A 15,563-nucleotide genomic window follows, 5' to 3' on the forward strand; every position below is an offset into this window, starting at 1 on the left:
ACAATAGCAAAAAGATGGAAACAAGCTAGGTGCCCATCAACAGGTGAACGGACAAACTATGGCACATACACACAATAGAATGCTACACAATGATTAAAACAAACAATGACGAATCTGTGAAGCCTCTCACAACATGGATGAATCTAGAAGGTATTATGCTGAGTAAAATAAGTCAATCACAAAAGGACAAATACTGTATGAGATTGCTACTATAAAAACTCATGAAACGGTTTACATACAAAAAGAAACAATCTTTGATGGTTATGAGGGAGAGGAGGAGTGGGAGGGAAAAACACTAAATAGGCAATAGATAAGTGGTAACTTTGGTGAAGGGCAGGACAGTACACAATACTGGGGAAGCAGGCACAACTTGATGAAGGCAAGATCATGGAAGCTTAACAGACACATCCAAACTCCCTGAGGGACTAGACTACTGGGCTGACGGGTATGGGAACCATAGTCTCTGGAAAAATCTAGCTCAACTGGCATAACATAGTTTATAAAGAAAATGTTCTACATTTTACTTTGGTGAGTAGCGTGTGGGGTCTTAAAAACCTTGGCAGCAGCCATCTCACAGGTCTCACCCTGTCTAGAGCAAGGAGAATGAAGAAAATCAAAGATACATGGGAAAGATTAGTTCAAAGGACTAATGGACCACAACCAACACAGCCTCCACCAGATTGAGTTTAGCACAACTAGACTGTCCGGATACCACCACCAACTGCTCTGACAGGGACCACAATAGAGGGTCCTGGGCAGAGCTGAAGAAAAATGTAGAACAAAATTCTAACTCACACACACATTAAAAAAAGACCAGACTTACTGGTCTGACAGAAACCCCGTGTGGCCCCCGATACCCTCATAGCTCAGTAATGAAGTCACTCCTGAAGTTCACCCTTCAGCCAAAGATTAGACAGGCCCATAAAACAAAATGAGACTAAATGGGCATGCCAGTCCAGGGGCAAAGACTAGAAGGCAGGAAGGGACAGGAAAGCTGGTAATGGGGAACCCAAGGTCAAGAAGGAGAGAGTGTTGACATGTTGTGTGGTTGGCAATGAATGTCACAAACAATATGTGTATTAGTTGTTTAATGAGAAACTAGTTTCCTCTGTAAGTCCTCATCTAAAGTACAATTAAAGAAAAAAAAAAGAGACCCTAATATATACAAGAAAGAAGATACGATTGAGAGCTCAAATGAGTGAAAAATAGCAAGGGGATTCAATAAATGACACCAGAGAAATAATAGAGTGTGTGGTTAAATGTACAGGCTTTGGTATCAGACACATCTAAGGTTGTGTTGCAGTCCAACCATTTACTAGCTTTCTGACCTTGGCATAAAAACTAACTCATCGAGGAATGTAAAGTGCTTCATATAATGCCTTATACAAAACAAGCACTCAACAAATATAAGCTATTATTATTATTACGAGTTTCTGGGTGGTGCAAATGGTTAATGTGCTGAGCTGCTGCTAACCAAAAGGTTGGAGGTTCTAGTCCACCCAGAGATGCCTAGAAAAAAAGGCCTGGAGATCTGTTTCTGAAAAATCAACATTGAAAACCCTATGGAGCACAGTTCTACTCTGACACACATGGGCTTGCCATGAGTCAGAATTTCCTGGATGGCAACTGGTTACCATTGTCACTGCAGTAGGGGGAATAAAGCTAGATTCTCAATGCCTTATACCATGCACAACAAAATTTTCAGTTAAATTTGGAAAAAAGAAAAAAAAAAAAATAGCATATGTCCATCCAATCTGAGAATGAGGAAAGATTTCTCCAGTTATAAAAACAATGAAAAAATATCTTAAAACACTGATAGTTGTACAATGACAAGGTCAAACATCCATGTCTTAATCATGAAATTAAAAAGCAAACAATGAATTGAAGGAATAAATATCTACCACCACCAACAAAGGATTATATCCTAATACATTAAAAAACTCAGATGAATAGGTAAGGAAGTCACGAATACCCACAGGAAAAATAAAACAAAAAACATGCAGAGATTAAGAACAGCTGGTTCAAAGAAGAAATTTTGAAAAGTTTAAGAAATACTCAAAAAGTTCAACCTCTCTAGTTAGCAAAGAAACAGACACTTAACAAGGGTATTTTCTGCCTATTAATTTGGCAAAGTTGAGGGGGAAAAAAAAAACCTTTACAGATTAAAAATAACCTTTAAAAAAGCTGAAGTCTTGGAACATATAAAAAATACTACCTTGAAAATAACACGTTCTCAAAAAATCAAAATAGTTATTTCTGATGAATATGTGTGGTGTGATGGATCACTTTTGTGTGGCCTTTCTCCCATGATCTTCTAACTTCCACCCAAGTGATTGGGTGGGACTGCGCAGATATGGTAACTTTGACCCACCAAAGGGATTGGTCAGATTTGTTATTCCACTGGGCTTGAAATGATCCACTCAGAGGTGGGAAAGAGAAGAGACCACCACTACCAAGGAAGGAGAGACCTGCAGGAGATGGCACAGTGGGTTCCTGGCCCATGGAGCTAGAAAGCTAAGTACCTTTGGGGAGAGTCTGAAGACCAGGGAGAGGCATACCTATAAGCATGGCATCACCTTTCAAAAGGATGTTCCATCAGGCTGTCCTGATGGAAGAACTGTATCCTTGAGTATTCCTCAGCTTGAATTGTAACGTGTCACATCCCTAATGAACCCCATAATCTTGAGTATGGTCTGTGAGTTCTGTGTGGACATTGCAATAAATTATCGAACCCTGTAGAGAGTGCTATGGAAGGGCTGGTTGGTGTCAGAGTCAGTAAGGATGGCTGAGAGGGAAGGCATGTCTGACCTCCGCCTCAGAGCAATCAGCCTTGGGCTGTTGACTGGTTCTCCTTCCCCCTTGTGAACTTGGAGGTCAGACACTGCCCCATGCTGTTTTTACAGGACGGAAAATAACGAAGAAAGGATATTATCTACTAGTCTCCCAATCAATCTGCAATAGTAAGAGTCATCTGGGATCCAAGGATTGTCTTCTCGTGCATTCATAGCACTCTTCAGGTAAGTGTCACTTAGACACCAGCCCTGTGGTCGATTATCCTTGAGTGACCCAATGATTGCGTGGACAAGTTTACGTTTGAGAGTTGGGCGCTCTCGCAGGTGCATTTCGTAATAGTGCAGTGTATTATACAAATAAGTCACTGGACGATCTGCCAAGAAGAAAATAAATCAGTACAATGTTTATCTGAATACTGACAATTTTGAAAAACTAATCCTCCATTTTCAAGATTACCAAAGAATAACTCAGAAGATTATAAAACTACTTTCACACTCTAGGTAATTGCACACAATGAATATTTTTATCTTAGGATAAGGTATAAAGCTTCTAATAATGTAGACAGGTTGTATTTCACATTTCAAAAGGATGTTCATCATATTTTTTGAACTAGCAATTCCACTTCTGGAAAGTTATTTTACAAAAATGACGTATATGCAAGGAATGTTGCTGCAGCCCTGTTAATACTGGCAAAAGGTTAGAAACAACCTAAATGGTCAAAACCAGGAATGGTTAAGCGAATTATGGTATGTATGAGGCAGCTCTTTATGCACTGATATGATCAACTGTAATACATTATTCAAGTAGAAAACACAACATACAGAATATAACGTGAATATTTTATTTGTTAGAAAAACAACTAAGAATATTGAAGGAAGGATACATGAGAAACTGGTCACACTGGTTGTTCTACAGAGAGAAAAACTGGCTAGCCAGAGGACAGGGATGGGACTGAGTAACTATTCACAGTGCATTATTTTGTAGTGGGTACATATATTATCTAATTCAAAAGGGAAATATTTTTTATAGGAATGCTCACTTGAACTTATCTGTTCTACAGTATCAAAACCCAATTCACAGCACTCCTAAGGTATTTCCCAATAAGTTGAAAACTTACAGCTACACAAAACCTTCACAAGAATGTTTATAGAAGCTTTATTCATAATTGCTAAAAACTGGAAGCAACCAAGATGTTCTTCAGTAGGTGAATGGATAAACTGTGGTACATCTATGCAATGGAGTGCTGAGTATTATTCAGTGATAAAAAGAAATCGGCTATCAAGCTATGAAAAGACACGGAGGATTGTTAAATGCTACTGCTATGTGAAAGAAGGGAGTCTGAAAAGGCTACATACTATGATTCCAACTGTATGACATTTTCAAAAAGGCAAAACTACAGACAGAAATAAATCAGTCATGAGAGGGGTTTGCGGAAATGACAAGATAGGTGATGATAGGTGGAATGTGGTATTTCTGGGGCAGTGAAACTATTTTGTATGCTGCTGTACTGGTGGATACTTGACATTATGCTTCTGTTAGTACCCACAGGCTGTACAACACAGCGTGAACTCTCAGGTGAACTACAGACTTCAGGTGATAATAATGTTAGTATGGTTCATCGATTGTAACAAATGTACCGTGCTAATGCAAGATGTTATTGATAGGTGAAGCTGCGTGCAGTGTGGAGAGGAGGTATATGGGAACTCCATTTTCTGCACAATTTTTCTATAAAGCTAAAACTTCTCTAAAAAATAAACCCTATTAAAAAAGAAAATACAAAACAGTCAATTCATACCTAGGACAGAGACACCGTAGATTAAGGACTGAGAATAAGAACTGCCCACCAGACAAATACCTTTGTCCCCACACAGTGGCTGTTCAGGACTTCCACACTTTCTCACTGACCCCATCATCCTCCCAGTTATCATGCTTAAAACTTTAAAGTTATCTTTGATTTCTTTCTTTCATCATTTTCCCCACAACCAGTCAATCAAGTCTTACCCCTCCTTCCTTGACCATTTGTCCCTTCTTCCTCATTTCCAACGTCACCATGACCTTATTCAATAACTTCCAGTTGACTCCTCATTATCCGCAGGTTAAAAAATAAAAATATCTCAGTCTAGCCTTTGAGGTGATCTTCAGCTAAGTACAATATCCCTTTCTAGCCTTATTTCTAGAACACTCTGTTATGAATTCTTGGCTCAGCCCACCAAGGACACTGCTCTTCAAATATGTCTTGTTTTTTCTTATTTCCATGATTTTCCCAACTGATCCAGTCTGCCTACTATAATCTATTCTCCTTTCTGCTTAAATAAATCACATGCATCACAATTCAACCTACCCCTCCAGGAAGCCTACCCAGGCTCATGTGGTTCACAGTAGTACCACTCTGTTTCGACCTCACACTTTCTTACTTCTATACAGGCAGTACCCAGGTTATGAATGTCCAGCTTATGGACAACTCCTACTTGCCCTTGAATGTTATGTAATTTTGCCTTCATTTTGAAATTACTTGACCAACCCCTATTCACAACAAATTCTTCATCACAATCACTTTCACTCGCTGCACATGCAGCTTTTAAATCACTGAAGGGCTTTAAGCCTTTTCTTGCACTAAAGTAAGATTAAGTAAGAGCCATATGCACCTGTTCCAACTCACCTACAAACTCAACTTATAGAAAGAAACAGTTAGGAATGGATCTCGTTTGTAACCTGGGAACTGCTGTACACATCTGGGAATTAATCACACACAAAGTAAGTTAAAGGAGGCCTGATGGCACAACAATTAAGCTGTCAACATAGGCTGACAGCTCGAACCCACCCAGTGGCTCCTTGGCAGTAAAACCTGGTGCTCTGGTCCCATAAAGATTGCGGTTGTTAGGTGCTACCAAGTCAGCTCCGACCCACATCGACCCTATGTACAACAAAACCAGACACTGCCTGGTCCTTCATCATCCTCATGATCGTTGTTATGGTTGAGTCCATTGTTGCAGCCACTGTGTCAATCCATCTAATTGAAGGTCTTCCATTTTTTTGCTAAAGAGTCCTGGTGGCTCAGTGGTTAAGAGCTTGGCTGCTAACCAAAAGTCAGCAGTTCTACCGTATGCGGAAGTTCTATACTCTGTCCTATAGGGTTGCTATGAGTTGGAATCGACTTGATGGCATTGGTTTGATTTTCTACCTTATCAAGCATGATGTCCTTCTCCAGGGACTGGTCTCTCCTGACAACATGTCCAAAGTCCATGAGATGAAGTCTCACCACCCTTGCTTCTAAGGAGCATTCTAGCTGTACTTATTCCAGGACAGATTTGTTTGTTCTTCTGGAAGTCCATGGTATATTCAATATTCTTTGCCAATGGCATCAATTCTTCTTTGGTCTTCCTTAGTCACTGTCCAACTTTCACATGCATATGAAGCAAGTGAAAATACTACAGCTTGGGTCAGGAACACCTTAGCCCTCAAAGTGACATCTTTGGTTTTTAACACTTTAAAGAGGCCTTTAGCAAATTTGCCCAATACAATACGTCACTTGGCTTCTTGCCTGCTGCCTCCCTGGGCGTTGATTGTGGATCCAAGTAAAATTAAATACTTGACAATTCAATACTTTCTCTGTTTATCATGATGTTGCTTATTGGTCCCACTGTGAAGATTTCTGCAATCCATACTGAAGGCTGCGGTCTTTGATCTTCATCAGTAAGTGCTTCAAGTCCTCTTCACTGTCAGCAAATAAGGTTGTGTCATCTGCATATTGCAGGTTGTTAGTAAGTCTTCCTCCAATCCTGTTGCTATATTCTTATTCATATAGTCTAGCTTCTTGGATCATTTGCTCAGCATACTGATTAAGTATGGCGAAAGGATACAACCCTGACTGACACCTTTCTTGACTTTAAACTATGCAGTATCCCTTTGTCCTATTTGAAAAAACTGCCTCTTAGTCTAAGTACAGGTTTCTCATGAGCACAACTAAATGTTCTGGAATTCCCATTCTTTGCAATGTTATCCACGATTTGTTACATGCCTTTGCATAGTCAAAAAACACAGGTAAACATCTTCCAAATCTCTCTTCAAAGAAGTACAGGCAGAATGCTCCTTAGAAGCCAGGATTGTGAGACTTTGTCTCACATACTTTGGACATGTTATTAGGAGGGATTGTCCCTAGAGAAGGACAGCATGCTTGGTAGAGTAGAGGGTTGGTGAAAAAGAGGAAGGCCTTCAACGAGATGGACTGACACGGTACCTGCAATAATGGGCTCATGCATAACAATCATCATGAAAATGGTACAGGACTGGACAGTGTTTTCTTCTGTTGCTATGAGTCAGAACCGACTCGATGACACCTAACAACAACAACAAATATCTCTTGGGTATTCTCTGCTTTCAGCCAAGATCCGTCTGGCATCAGCAATGACATCCCTTGTTCCACATCCTCTTTTGAATCTGGCTTGAACTGGCAGTCTCCTGTTGATGTACTGCTGCAACTGCTTTTGAATGATTTTCAGTAAAATTTTATTTGCACATGATATTAATTATACTGTTCGATAATTTCTGCATTCGGTTGGATCACCTTTCTTTGGATGGGCACAAGTATGGATCTCTTCCAGTCAGTTGGCCAGGAAGCTGTCTTCCAAATTTCTTGACACAGACAAGTCAGCACCTCCAGCACTGCATCCGCTCATTGAAACATCTCAATTGGTATTCTGTCAATTTCTGGAGCCTTGTTTTTTGCCAATGCCTTCACTGCAGCTTGGACTTCTTCCTTAAATAACATCAGTTCTTGATCATATGCTACCTCTTGAAATGGTTAAATGTTGACCAATTCTTTTTGGTACAGCGACTCTGTGTATTCCTTCCATCTTCTTCTGATGCTTCCTGTATCGTTTCAACATTTTCCCTGTGGAATCCTTCAATAGTGCAACTCGAGGCTTGAATTTTTCTTCAGTTATTTCAGCTTGAGAAATGTTGAGCATCTTCTTCCCTTTTGGTTTTCTAGCTCCAAGTCTTTGCATATTTCATTATAATACTTTGTCTTTTCGAGCCACCCTTGGAAATCTTCTGTTCAGCTCTTCATCATTTTGTCCCTTTGCTTTAGCTACTCTACATTCAAGAGCAAGTTTCAGAGTCTCTTCTGACATCCATTTTGGTCTTTCTTGCCTGTCTTCTTAATGACCTCTTGCCTTCTTCATATATGATTTCTTTGATGTCATCCCACAACTCGTCTGGTCTTCCGTTATCAGTGTTTAGTGGGTCAATCTATTCTTGAAATGGTCTCTAAATTCAGGTGGGGTTTACTCAGGGTCATACTTTGGCTCTTGTGGGCTTGCTTTAATTTTCTTTAGCTTCAGCTTGAACTTGCATATGAGTAACTGATGGTCTGTTCTGCAATTGGTCCATGGCCTTGTTCTGACTGATGATAGAGAGCCTCTCCATCGTCTCTTTCCACAGATGTAATGGATTTGATTCCTGTGTATTCTATCTGGTGAGGTCCATGTGTATAGTTACCATTCATGTTGTTGATAAAAGATATCTGCAATGAAGAAGTCATTGGTCTTGCAAAATTTCTATCATATCATGTGAACTCCGGCATCATTCCTATCACCACGGCCATATTTTTCAACTACTGATCTTTCTCTGTTTCCAACTTGTGCATTCCAATCACCATTAATTATCAATGCATCTTGGTAATTACTTGATTACAGCCTGGAAAACTCTATGAGGCAGTTCTACTTTGTCACATGGGGTCACTACAAGTTGTAAACTTGTTGGTACCTAACAATAACATCATGTAAATTAAGGCATCTCTTGCATAACACTTACTTTTGCTAGTTAGTAGTTTTGCTGCAGTCTATTTATATGTTCATGTTTTGAATTTTATACTTTGCCATGAATCAGACTCCACTCGACAGCAACATAAAATTTATACTTCATGGCATCACCCAACAGCGCTTCCCTTCAAAACACCCTTATTTAAAAAACAAAGCCTTTAGAACCATTACCACCACACAGTTATGCCTAATCTACTTTTGTTTATGAAGTTATTAGATTAAAATTCAAAGAAGCTCACCATGAAATTTATACAAGCCGCCTAGGTGATCCAGTAGAGTTTCCAGTGATTTGGATACTGGAAGCAACTCTAAAAATCTGTGGATAACTATATCAAATACTGGAAGGAATCGGAGACACACATTTCCAAAATAGATGGGCAGATAGGGAGACTGGATCTGTATAGGAGGATCAACCTGTTCCGCCAGGCCCTCAAAATACAGCTTCTCTGGATATTTCTGCGGAAGTAAGGAGATAGCAAATGTTTAAGGCATCTTTTTCCTTCTCTTAAATAAGAACTAAATAAACTTGAAAATATCCTTTACAAATTTAGTTTTCATAAGAAAACGTTTTTAATTATACCTTATTACACTCCCATTTATTTTGCATTATATGTACCCATGTCTACTGAAACTGCAGTTTCAAAATATTCATAACATCAGGGCAACTCTGAAATCTTGAAGAAGTTTAGTGAGTTAATTCACTTCCATACAGACCAGAGAGAAAATAGCAGAACTACAAAATCTACCTATCAATTAGCCAAATACCTAAGTATGGCTTAAAAAGGATTATTTGGAGCACTAACTAGAACGTACCTTGTGATAATTCATGTGCTTGGTATGCCAGTCGTTCTGTAGCCAGTGCTCTGGGGAATTTTCCTTCACAAAGTCACTTACTCGATTTCTGAAATCATTTGGCTTGAGTAACAGCAACTGAATTATGAAATAACAAACTTGGGCTTCATTTCCTTCATGGCTACGCATGGCCTTGGAAGAATGGAAAGATCATATGAAAATGCCCAACCTGAGCAAAAGCATGGCTCAGGCTATTCTCTGCCGCTTTATAGTCTAAATTTTAATACAGTAAAATCCCACTATTATTGTTTCCTTATATGTCTAGTCTATCCCAAACCAACTGTTCAGCAGTCCTCAATCATATCTGGCTCTTTCTTGTCTTTTTCTGGCCCTCAGTATTCCTTCTACCTGGAACATGAGTCTTCATTTTTTTGAAATTTAATCCATCCTTCAAGATCCATCACCAAGATGGATGTGACTTCTCACTGATGTCTGGCAATATTTTCCCTACAACCTTATCTTATTCTTTTGTTTTTTTGGTTTACAGGCTTACTTTATTTCACCTACTAGATTACAATCACCTTTATATTTGTGCTGTACAGCTACAACATTAACCAACTACAACCCCCAAATATCACCACCATAGTTTTAAAAAACATGCAGCATTTTCTAGCCTAGTTGTGTCTTAAAATTTTGCCTGAAATAGACATCGAAGTCAAGAGAAAAAACATTTGGGGGATATTGGGAGGCTATGAGAAACATTCAGTTTATGATTATGGCTACCAAAGTGAACAAAAGGGTTATGCTGGCACTCAAGAAAGAAACACAGTGGCATTTTACTACTGCCTGCCAGGAGCCTTTGAGAATCAACTCAGGGGGTCTAACTGCTCACACTTTTAAAGTCTATCGTATTTACCTCTGTACCTTCTGTGCACAGAACATAGTAGATATTTAATATTTACTGAATAAATGAGTATAAGAAATGGGGAAATATCTAGTTCCTTAGGGAAGTGATAACAATACTTATATAAATCCATTAAATATTCAGAAGCAATATACAGTAGATCAGCACAAGGCCTATCAGTCACACGCTTTGATGCAAAAGAGAAGGACAAAGCTTAAAACTTTATTTATTCTTACCAGGCAGAGAATTAATCTGTCCAATGTAACAATGTTGTACTTCCATACCATGTCATTAAGAATCTCAATGCATTTGTTGAGTTGCTGACCCCCAGCTGACGTAGAGAACTCATATACCAAGAAATCTGCAAACGTTCTCACATGGGCTACCAACGCCCTGGCTCCAATTCTCTCTAATACTCTGAATAGCAGAAAGTAAAAAATAAATTCTATTGCTGTATGAATATAACAATTTACCAAAAAGAATGCAAATCTAGGTTTTTCTGGCTCACCTATAGCCAATCTGATTAATATGATCTGTTTCCAAGAGCATTTTCCAGAGAAGACAAAGGAAGAGGGGTGGTGAGCCTTGCTTAGAAAAGTAGGTAATGATGTCATTTTCATTGCTCATGGACTTCCACTTCCTGTACTCCTCCTCCACATTCTTTTTCAGATTAAAACGGCTTTCCTGAGGTACATTATTCTGTTTGAAGAATGCCTAAAAGGAAAACCAGAATTTTATTTCAATGGTTTAAGAAAAAGAGCACTGGATATAGAGTTAAGAAACCAGTTCTAGACTTGGCTCTGACACTAATAAACTGCAGGTGACCATGAACAGTTAACTCAGCAATCAAGGCATAAGTTTCTTTATCTGGAAAATTATATAGGTTCAACTAAACTATCTCTAAGAGTCCTTTTCCTACATTACCTAGAGAGAAATTTCAAGCAAGCTTATTTCAGTTTCGTCAATAAAATGTTGATACTTTTGCTAACATTAAAGAAAAAAAGTTATGTACCCTTTGGTTAAATATTTTACTATCTCTATGAGGAAAATTCATTACCCTAATCCAGTAGTTCTGAGTGTGGTTGAAGATGAGCAGTGCCCGGGACTTGTTAAGAGTGCAAATTATCAGACTCCACCCCAGACCTACTGAATCAGCAGCTCTGCGACTTGGGCCCAGAAATCTGTATTTTAACAAACTCTCCAGGTGATTCTGATTTAAGTTTTTTTTTTTTTTTAAAGCAAGAATAGTATTTGCAGTAGTTTAACAGCAGAAATAAAATAGGAAGTTTTTTTCTCCTTTTGCTGAGAGGTGATTTCTCTTTTTTTAACTATATTTTATTTCTTTTTTGTTACTGTTGAGAATATACACAGCAAAATGTACACCAATTCAACAGTTCCTACAGGTATAATTTAGTGACATTGATTACATTGTTTGAGTTGTGCAACCATTCTCACTTTCCTTTTCTGAGATGTTCACCCTCATTAACATAATCTCTCAAATTGCTGTTGTCAGTTTGAGCATAATGCTCAGGGCAGACAGACATTTTATACTAGTTACGCTAAACTATTTGGTTTTAAGAAGACTTCAGGCGATATTTTTGGTTTAAGGTTTAAATATAACCTCAGGGTAATAGTTTCTGGGGTTCATCCACCCTCTGTATCTCCAGAATGTCCAGAGTCCATGAGAATTTGAAGTTCCTTTCTGCATTTTTCCCCTTTTCATCAGGATTCTTCTATGGAATCTTTGATCAAAATGTTCAGTAATGGAAGCTAGGCACCATCCAGTTCTTCTGGTCTCATGACAAAGGAAGTAGTTGTACAGAGAGGAAATTAGCCACACATTCCATATATTCCTCCCATTCCTGACTCTACTTTCTCTGTTGGCCTAGGTAAATACAAACCAATTGTTGTGCCCTAGATGGCCGCTTGCAAGCTTTTAAAACCGAAGGCACTACACAATGACCTAGGAGGTACACCAGAAGCATTAAGCATGTTATTAGGCCAGTTAACTGGGATATCCCATGAAACCATGACCCTAAACCTCCAAACCAAGGAACCAAATCCCATGAGGTGTTTGGTTGTATATAAGCAGCCTCAGCAGCTACTTTTTTTTTTTTGTCATTATTGTAAACATATCACATGACTTGCCCACTCAACTTTTTACAGGTATACAACTTGCAGATGGCAATTACAACAATCAGCTCTGCAACCCTACCCTTAATGCGATTTTTCTATCACAGTTCTCCCCATTCCCTCTCCCTTCCACCCCTTGTAATCACTAATAAATTTTGGTCTCCATACATTTGCCTTTTCTTGTCTTTTTATGTAAGTGAGGTCATCCAATATTTGTCCTTTTGTGATTGACTTATTTCACTCAGCATAATGTCTTCAAGCTGCATCCATATTGCAGCACATTTCAAGGCTTCATTTCTGCTACTGGCTGAGTAGTATTCCATTGCATATATGTACCACATTTTGTTTATCCATTTATCTGTTCATGGCCATTTAGGCTGTCTCCACTTTTTGGCTACTGTGAATAGTGCTGCAATGAACATTGGTATGTAAGTCTCTGTTTGAGTCTCTGCTTTCAAGTCTTTTGTGTATTCACCTAGGAGTGGAATTGCTGGGTTATATGGTACTTCTATTTTTATAGTTTTTTGAGGAACTGTCACACTGTTTTCCACTATGGCTATACCATTTTGCATTCCCACCAGCATCGATAAGGGTTTTAATTTCCCCACATCCTCACCAATATTTGTTACTTTCTATTTCCTCTTTTTTTTTTAATCTTAGTCATCCTAGTGGGAGTGAAATGGTATCCCACTGTGGTTTTGATTTGCAGCTCTGTGATATCTAATGACGATGAGCACTTTTTCACATGTTTGGTGGCCATCTGAATTTCATCTTTGGTGGTCTGTCCAAGTCCTTTGCCCATTTTGTGATAAGGTTATTTGCCCTTTTGTTAAGTTGTTGACATTTTGTATATATTTTGGTTATTAGATTCTTATTGGATATATGGTTTCTAAAGATATTCTCCCAGTTGGTAGCTTGTTTTCTCACTTTCTTGGTAAATCTTTTGATGGACAAAGTTTCTAATTTTCATGAAGTCCCATTTCTGGTGTGCCTGAGTTTGATAATCACTGCTCTAGCCCTATCAGAAGTTATGAAAAACAGAGACGCATCATGCCTTACACTTTCTCTGAAATGTAGAATGAGTAAAGAAATGGGGAAATCTCTTGTTTCTTAGGGTAAGTGATAAACTTTCCTAGGGAAGAAGACAAATTAGATTTTCCTTTTTCCATATTATAAAAGCAAAGTTTATAGTCTTTCTCTCTGTGTAACTTTTTGTCTTCAAATATTCAGTTAACTTTAGCATATATATACTCTGAAGTTATATTACCATATTTTTATGCAAACAATGCACGCATTATGCCAGAACTGTTTTACTTCATCATTTCCACACATTATATGTGTAAGCATGTTATTTATACAGGTAGATTAATTGCAAAAAAATATAGTAAATTAGATTTCTCCCTATTTCAGTTCTGTTACAGAGCAAGAGCTTTTCTGGTAATGTGTTAATGTTCACAAGAATCTAACACTGTTAACTATTAAGATGAAGCCATGATAATTAATTATTTAGAAACATATCCAGGCCTAGAGGAGAGCAAGGAACAACTCAAGAGATTTTTAGAATTACATAGATTAAAAAAAAAAAGAAGAAATCAACGCTAATTTTGTTTCAGATGTCACCAAAACTAATTCTCTAGAATAACTGCCACTGTGAATGGACAGAAGGATTTCATATGTAGTATTCAATATATAATGCAAGACCAAATTACCTGTAGTGGGCCTGGAAAGCAGCTTAGGGTGTGTGAAGCCCAATTATGAGGAGTAAAACTCATGATGGTCTGAAGTATGTCTTTACACCAAGTTCCCTGAATTGAATCAGACCCTGTAAAAAAATCTAAACAGAAACAAACAGATGTACTCTAGATACAAATGATCACACCTAAAATTCATAAAAGATATCATAGTGAAAATCACAAACAATTACATACACTCAAGGGAATCTCACTGTGCGTTCATGGCTTAACAGTTTTATTCAGTTTGGGACCTAAGTTTTCTTAATTTAGGAGCGATTTGAATTATCATATTAGTAAATAAATGTAAGCATAATTAGTGAAAAGAAGATAAAAGGCATCTGGAATCTCTCTCTCTCTTTTTTTTTTTAAGGTTACAGAGTACCAGTGACATAACAGTGACACAGGTCCACCACTACTGCTCTTTAAAAGTTTGCTCTGCATATGATTTACTAGGACTTTATTAACCCAAAGGAATAGAGTTACCAAAGTAGATATCTTTTCTGGAATCTGAAAGTACCATAGTCATCACACATCTATAGACTACAAGTATAAATCTAAATCTCTAAATTAAAAAGGCTTATTTATTTAACCCAAAACCAAACCCACTGTCGTCGAGTCGATTCTGACTCATAGCGACCCTACAGAACAGAGTAGAACTGCACCATAGAGTTTTCAAGGAGCGCCTAGCAGATTCGAACTGCTGACCTCTTGGTTAGCAGCCGTAGCACTTAACCGCTACGCCACCAGGGTTTCCACTTATTTATTTAGGTAAAACAAGATAGTTTACACAAATGTATTTGAGATTACTAAATTCGCCTATTTCTTTAAAAGAGAGTTCTCAAAGTGTGGTCTGTGGACCTTTGGGGTTCCCCGGGATCCCCTCAAGGGGTCAGTGAGGTCAAAGCTATTTAAATACTAAGATATCACAGGCGTTTTTACTGTGCTGATATGTGCAGTGATGGTTCAAGAGCAATGGTGGGTTAACCTGCTGGCCCTCAGCACAAATCTAACAGTGGCACCAAACTAAACAGTCATTGTATTCTTCATCGTTTCACTCTCTTGAGGGTTGGGGAAGGGGGGGGGGTGACAATTTCACTTAAGAATGTCCTTGATGCAGTAGTAAAAAATTATCAAATCTCAACCCTTGAGCACATTTCTTTTTAATATTCTGTATGACAAAATGAGAAGCAAGCATTTTAGCTACACACTGAAGTACGTGTCTCGAGGTAAAGAATTTTTGTGATTGTTTAGGTTGTAAACTGAATTAGCTGCTTTTTTCATGAAATTCCAATTTTACTTGAAAGAAAATCTGACAGAAATCTACAATTATTTAGACTGGGTAGTTAGCAAATGTTTTTTGAAAATTAATGTAATGCCTGTCACTTC

At 38.2% G+C, this 15,563-nt stretch overlaps 1 protein-coding gene across 1 annotated transcript in view; it reads right to left on the reverse strand.

The window, feature by feature from the left end:
• The window catches only part of MED23 (mediator complex subunit 23), a 56,386-nt gene that overhangs the window by 8,405 nt on the left and 32,418 nt on the right, over positions 1 to 15,563 (reverse strand). Inside the window, exons 18-23 of the mRNA XM_049900671.1 lie at positions 14,154 to 14,278; positions 10,820 to 11,025; positions 10,548 to 10,728; positions 9,429 to 9,599; positions 8,855 to 9,071; positions 2,930 to 3,166 (exon numbers count right to left, since the gene is read on the reverse strand). Of these exons, the coding sequence (XP_049756628.1) occupies positions 2,930 to 3,166; positions 8,855 to 9,071; positions 9,429 to 9,599; positions 10,548 to 10,728; positions 10,820 to 11,025; positions 14,154 to 14,278 (1,137 nt within the window). The remainder of the gene's footprint in view (positions 1 to 2,929; positions 3,167 to 8,854; positions 9,072 to 9,428; positions 9,600 to 10,547; positions 10,729 to 10,819; positions 11,026 to 14,153; positions 14,279 to 15,563) is intronic.

This window comes from Elephas maximus, chromosome 1, assembly GCF_024166365.1.
Source record: "Elephas maximus indicus isolate mEleMax1 chromosome 1, mEleMax1 primary haplotype, whole genome shotgun sequence".
NCBI classification, from domain to species: Eukaryota; Metazoa; Chordata; class Mammalia; order Proboscidea; family Elephantidae; genus Elephas; species Elephas maximus.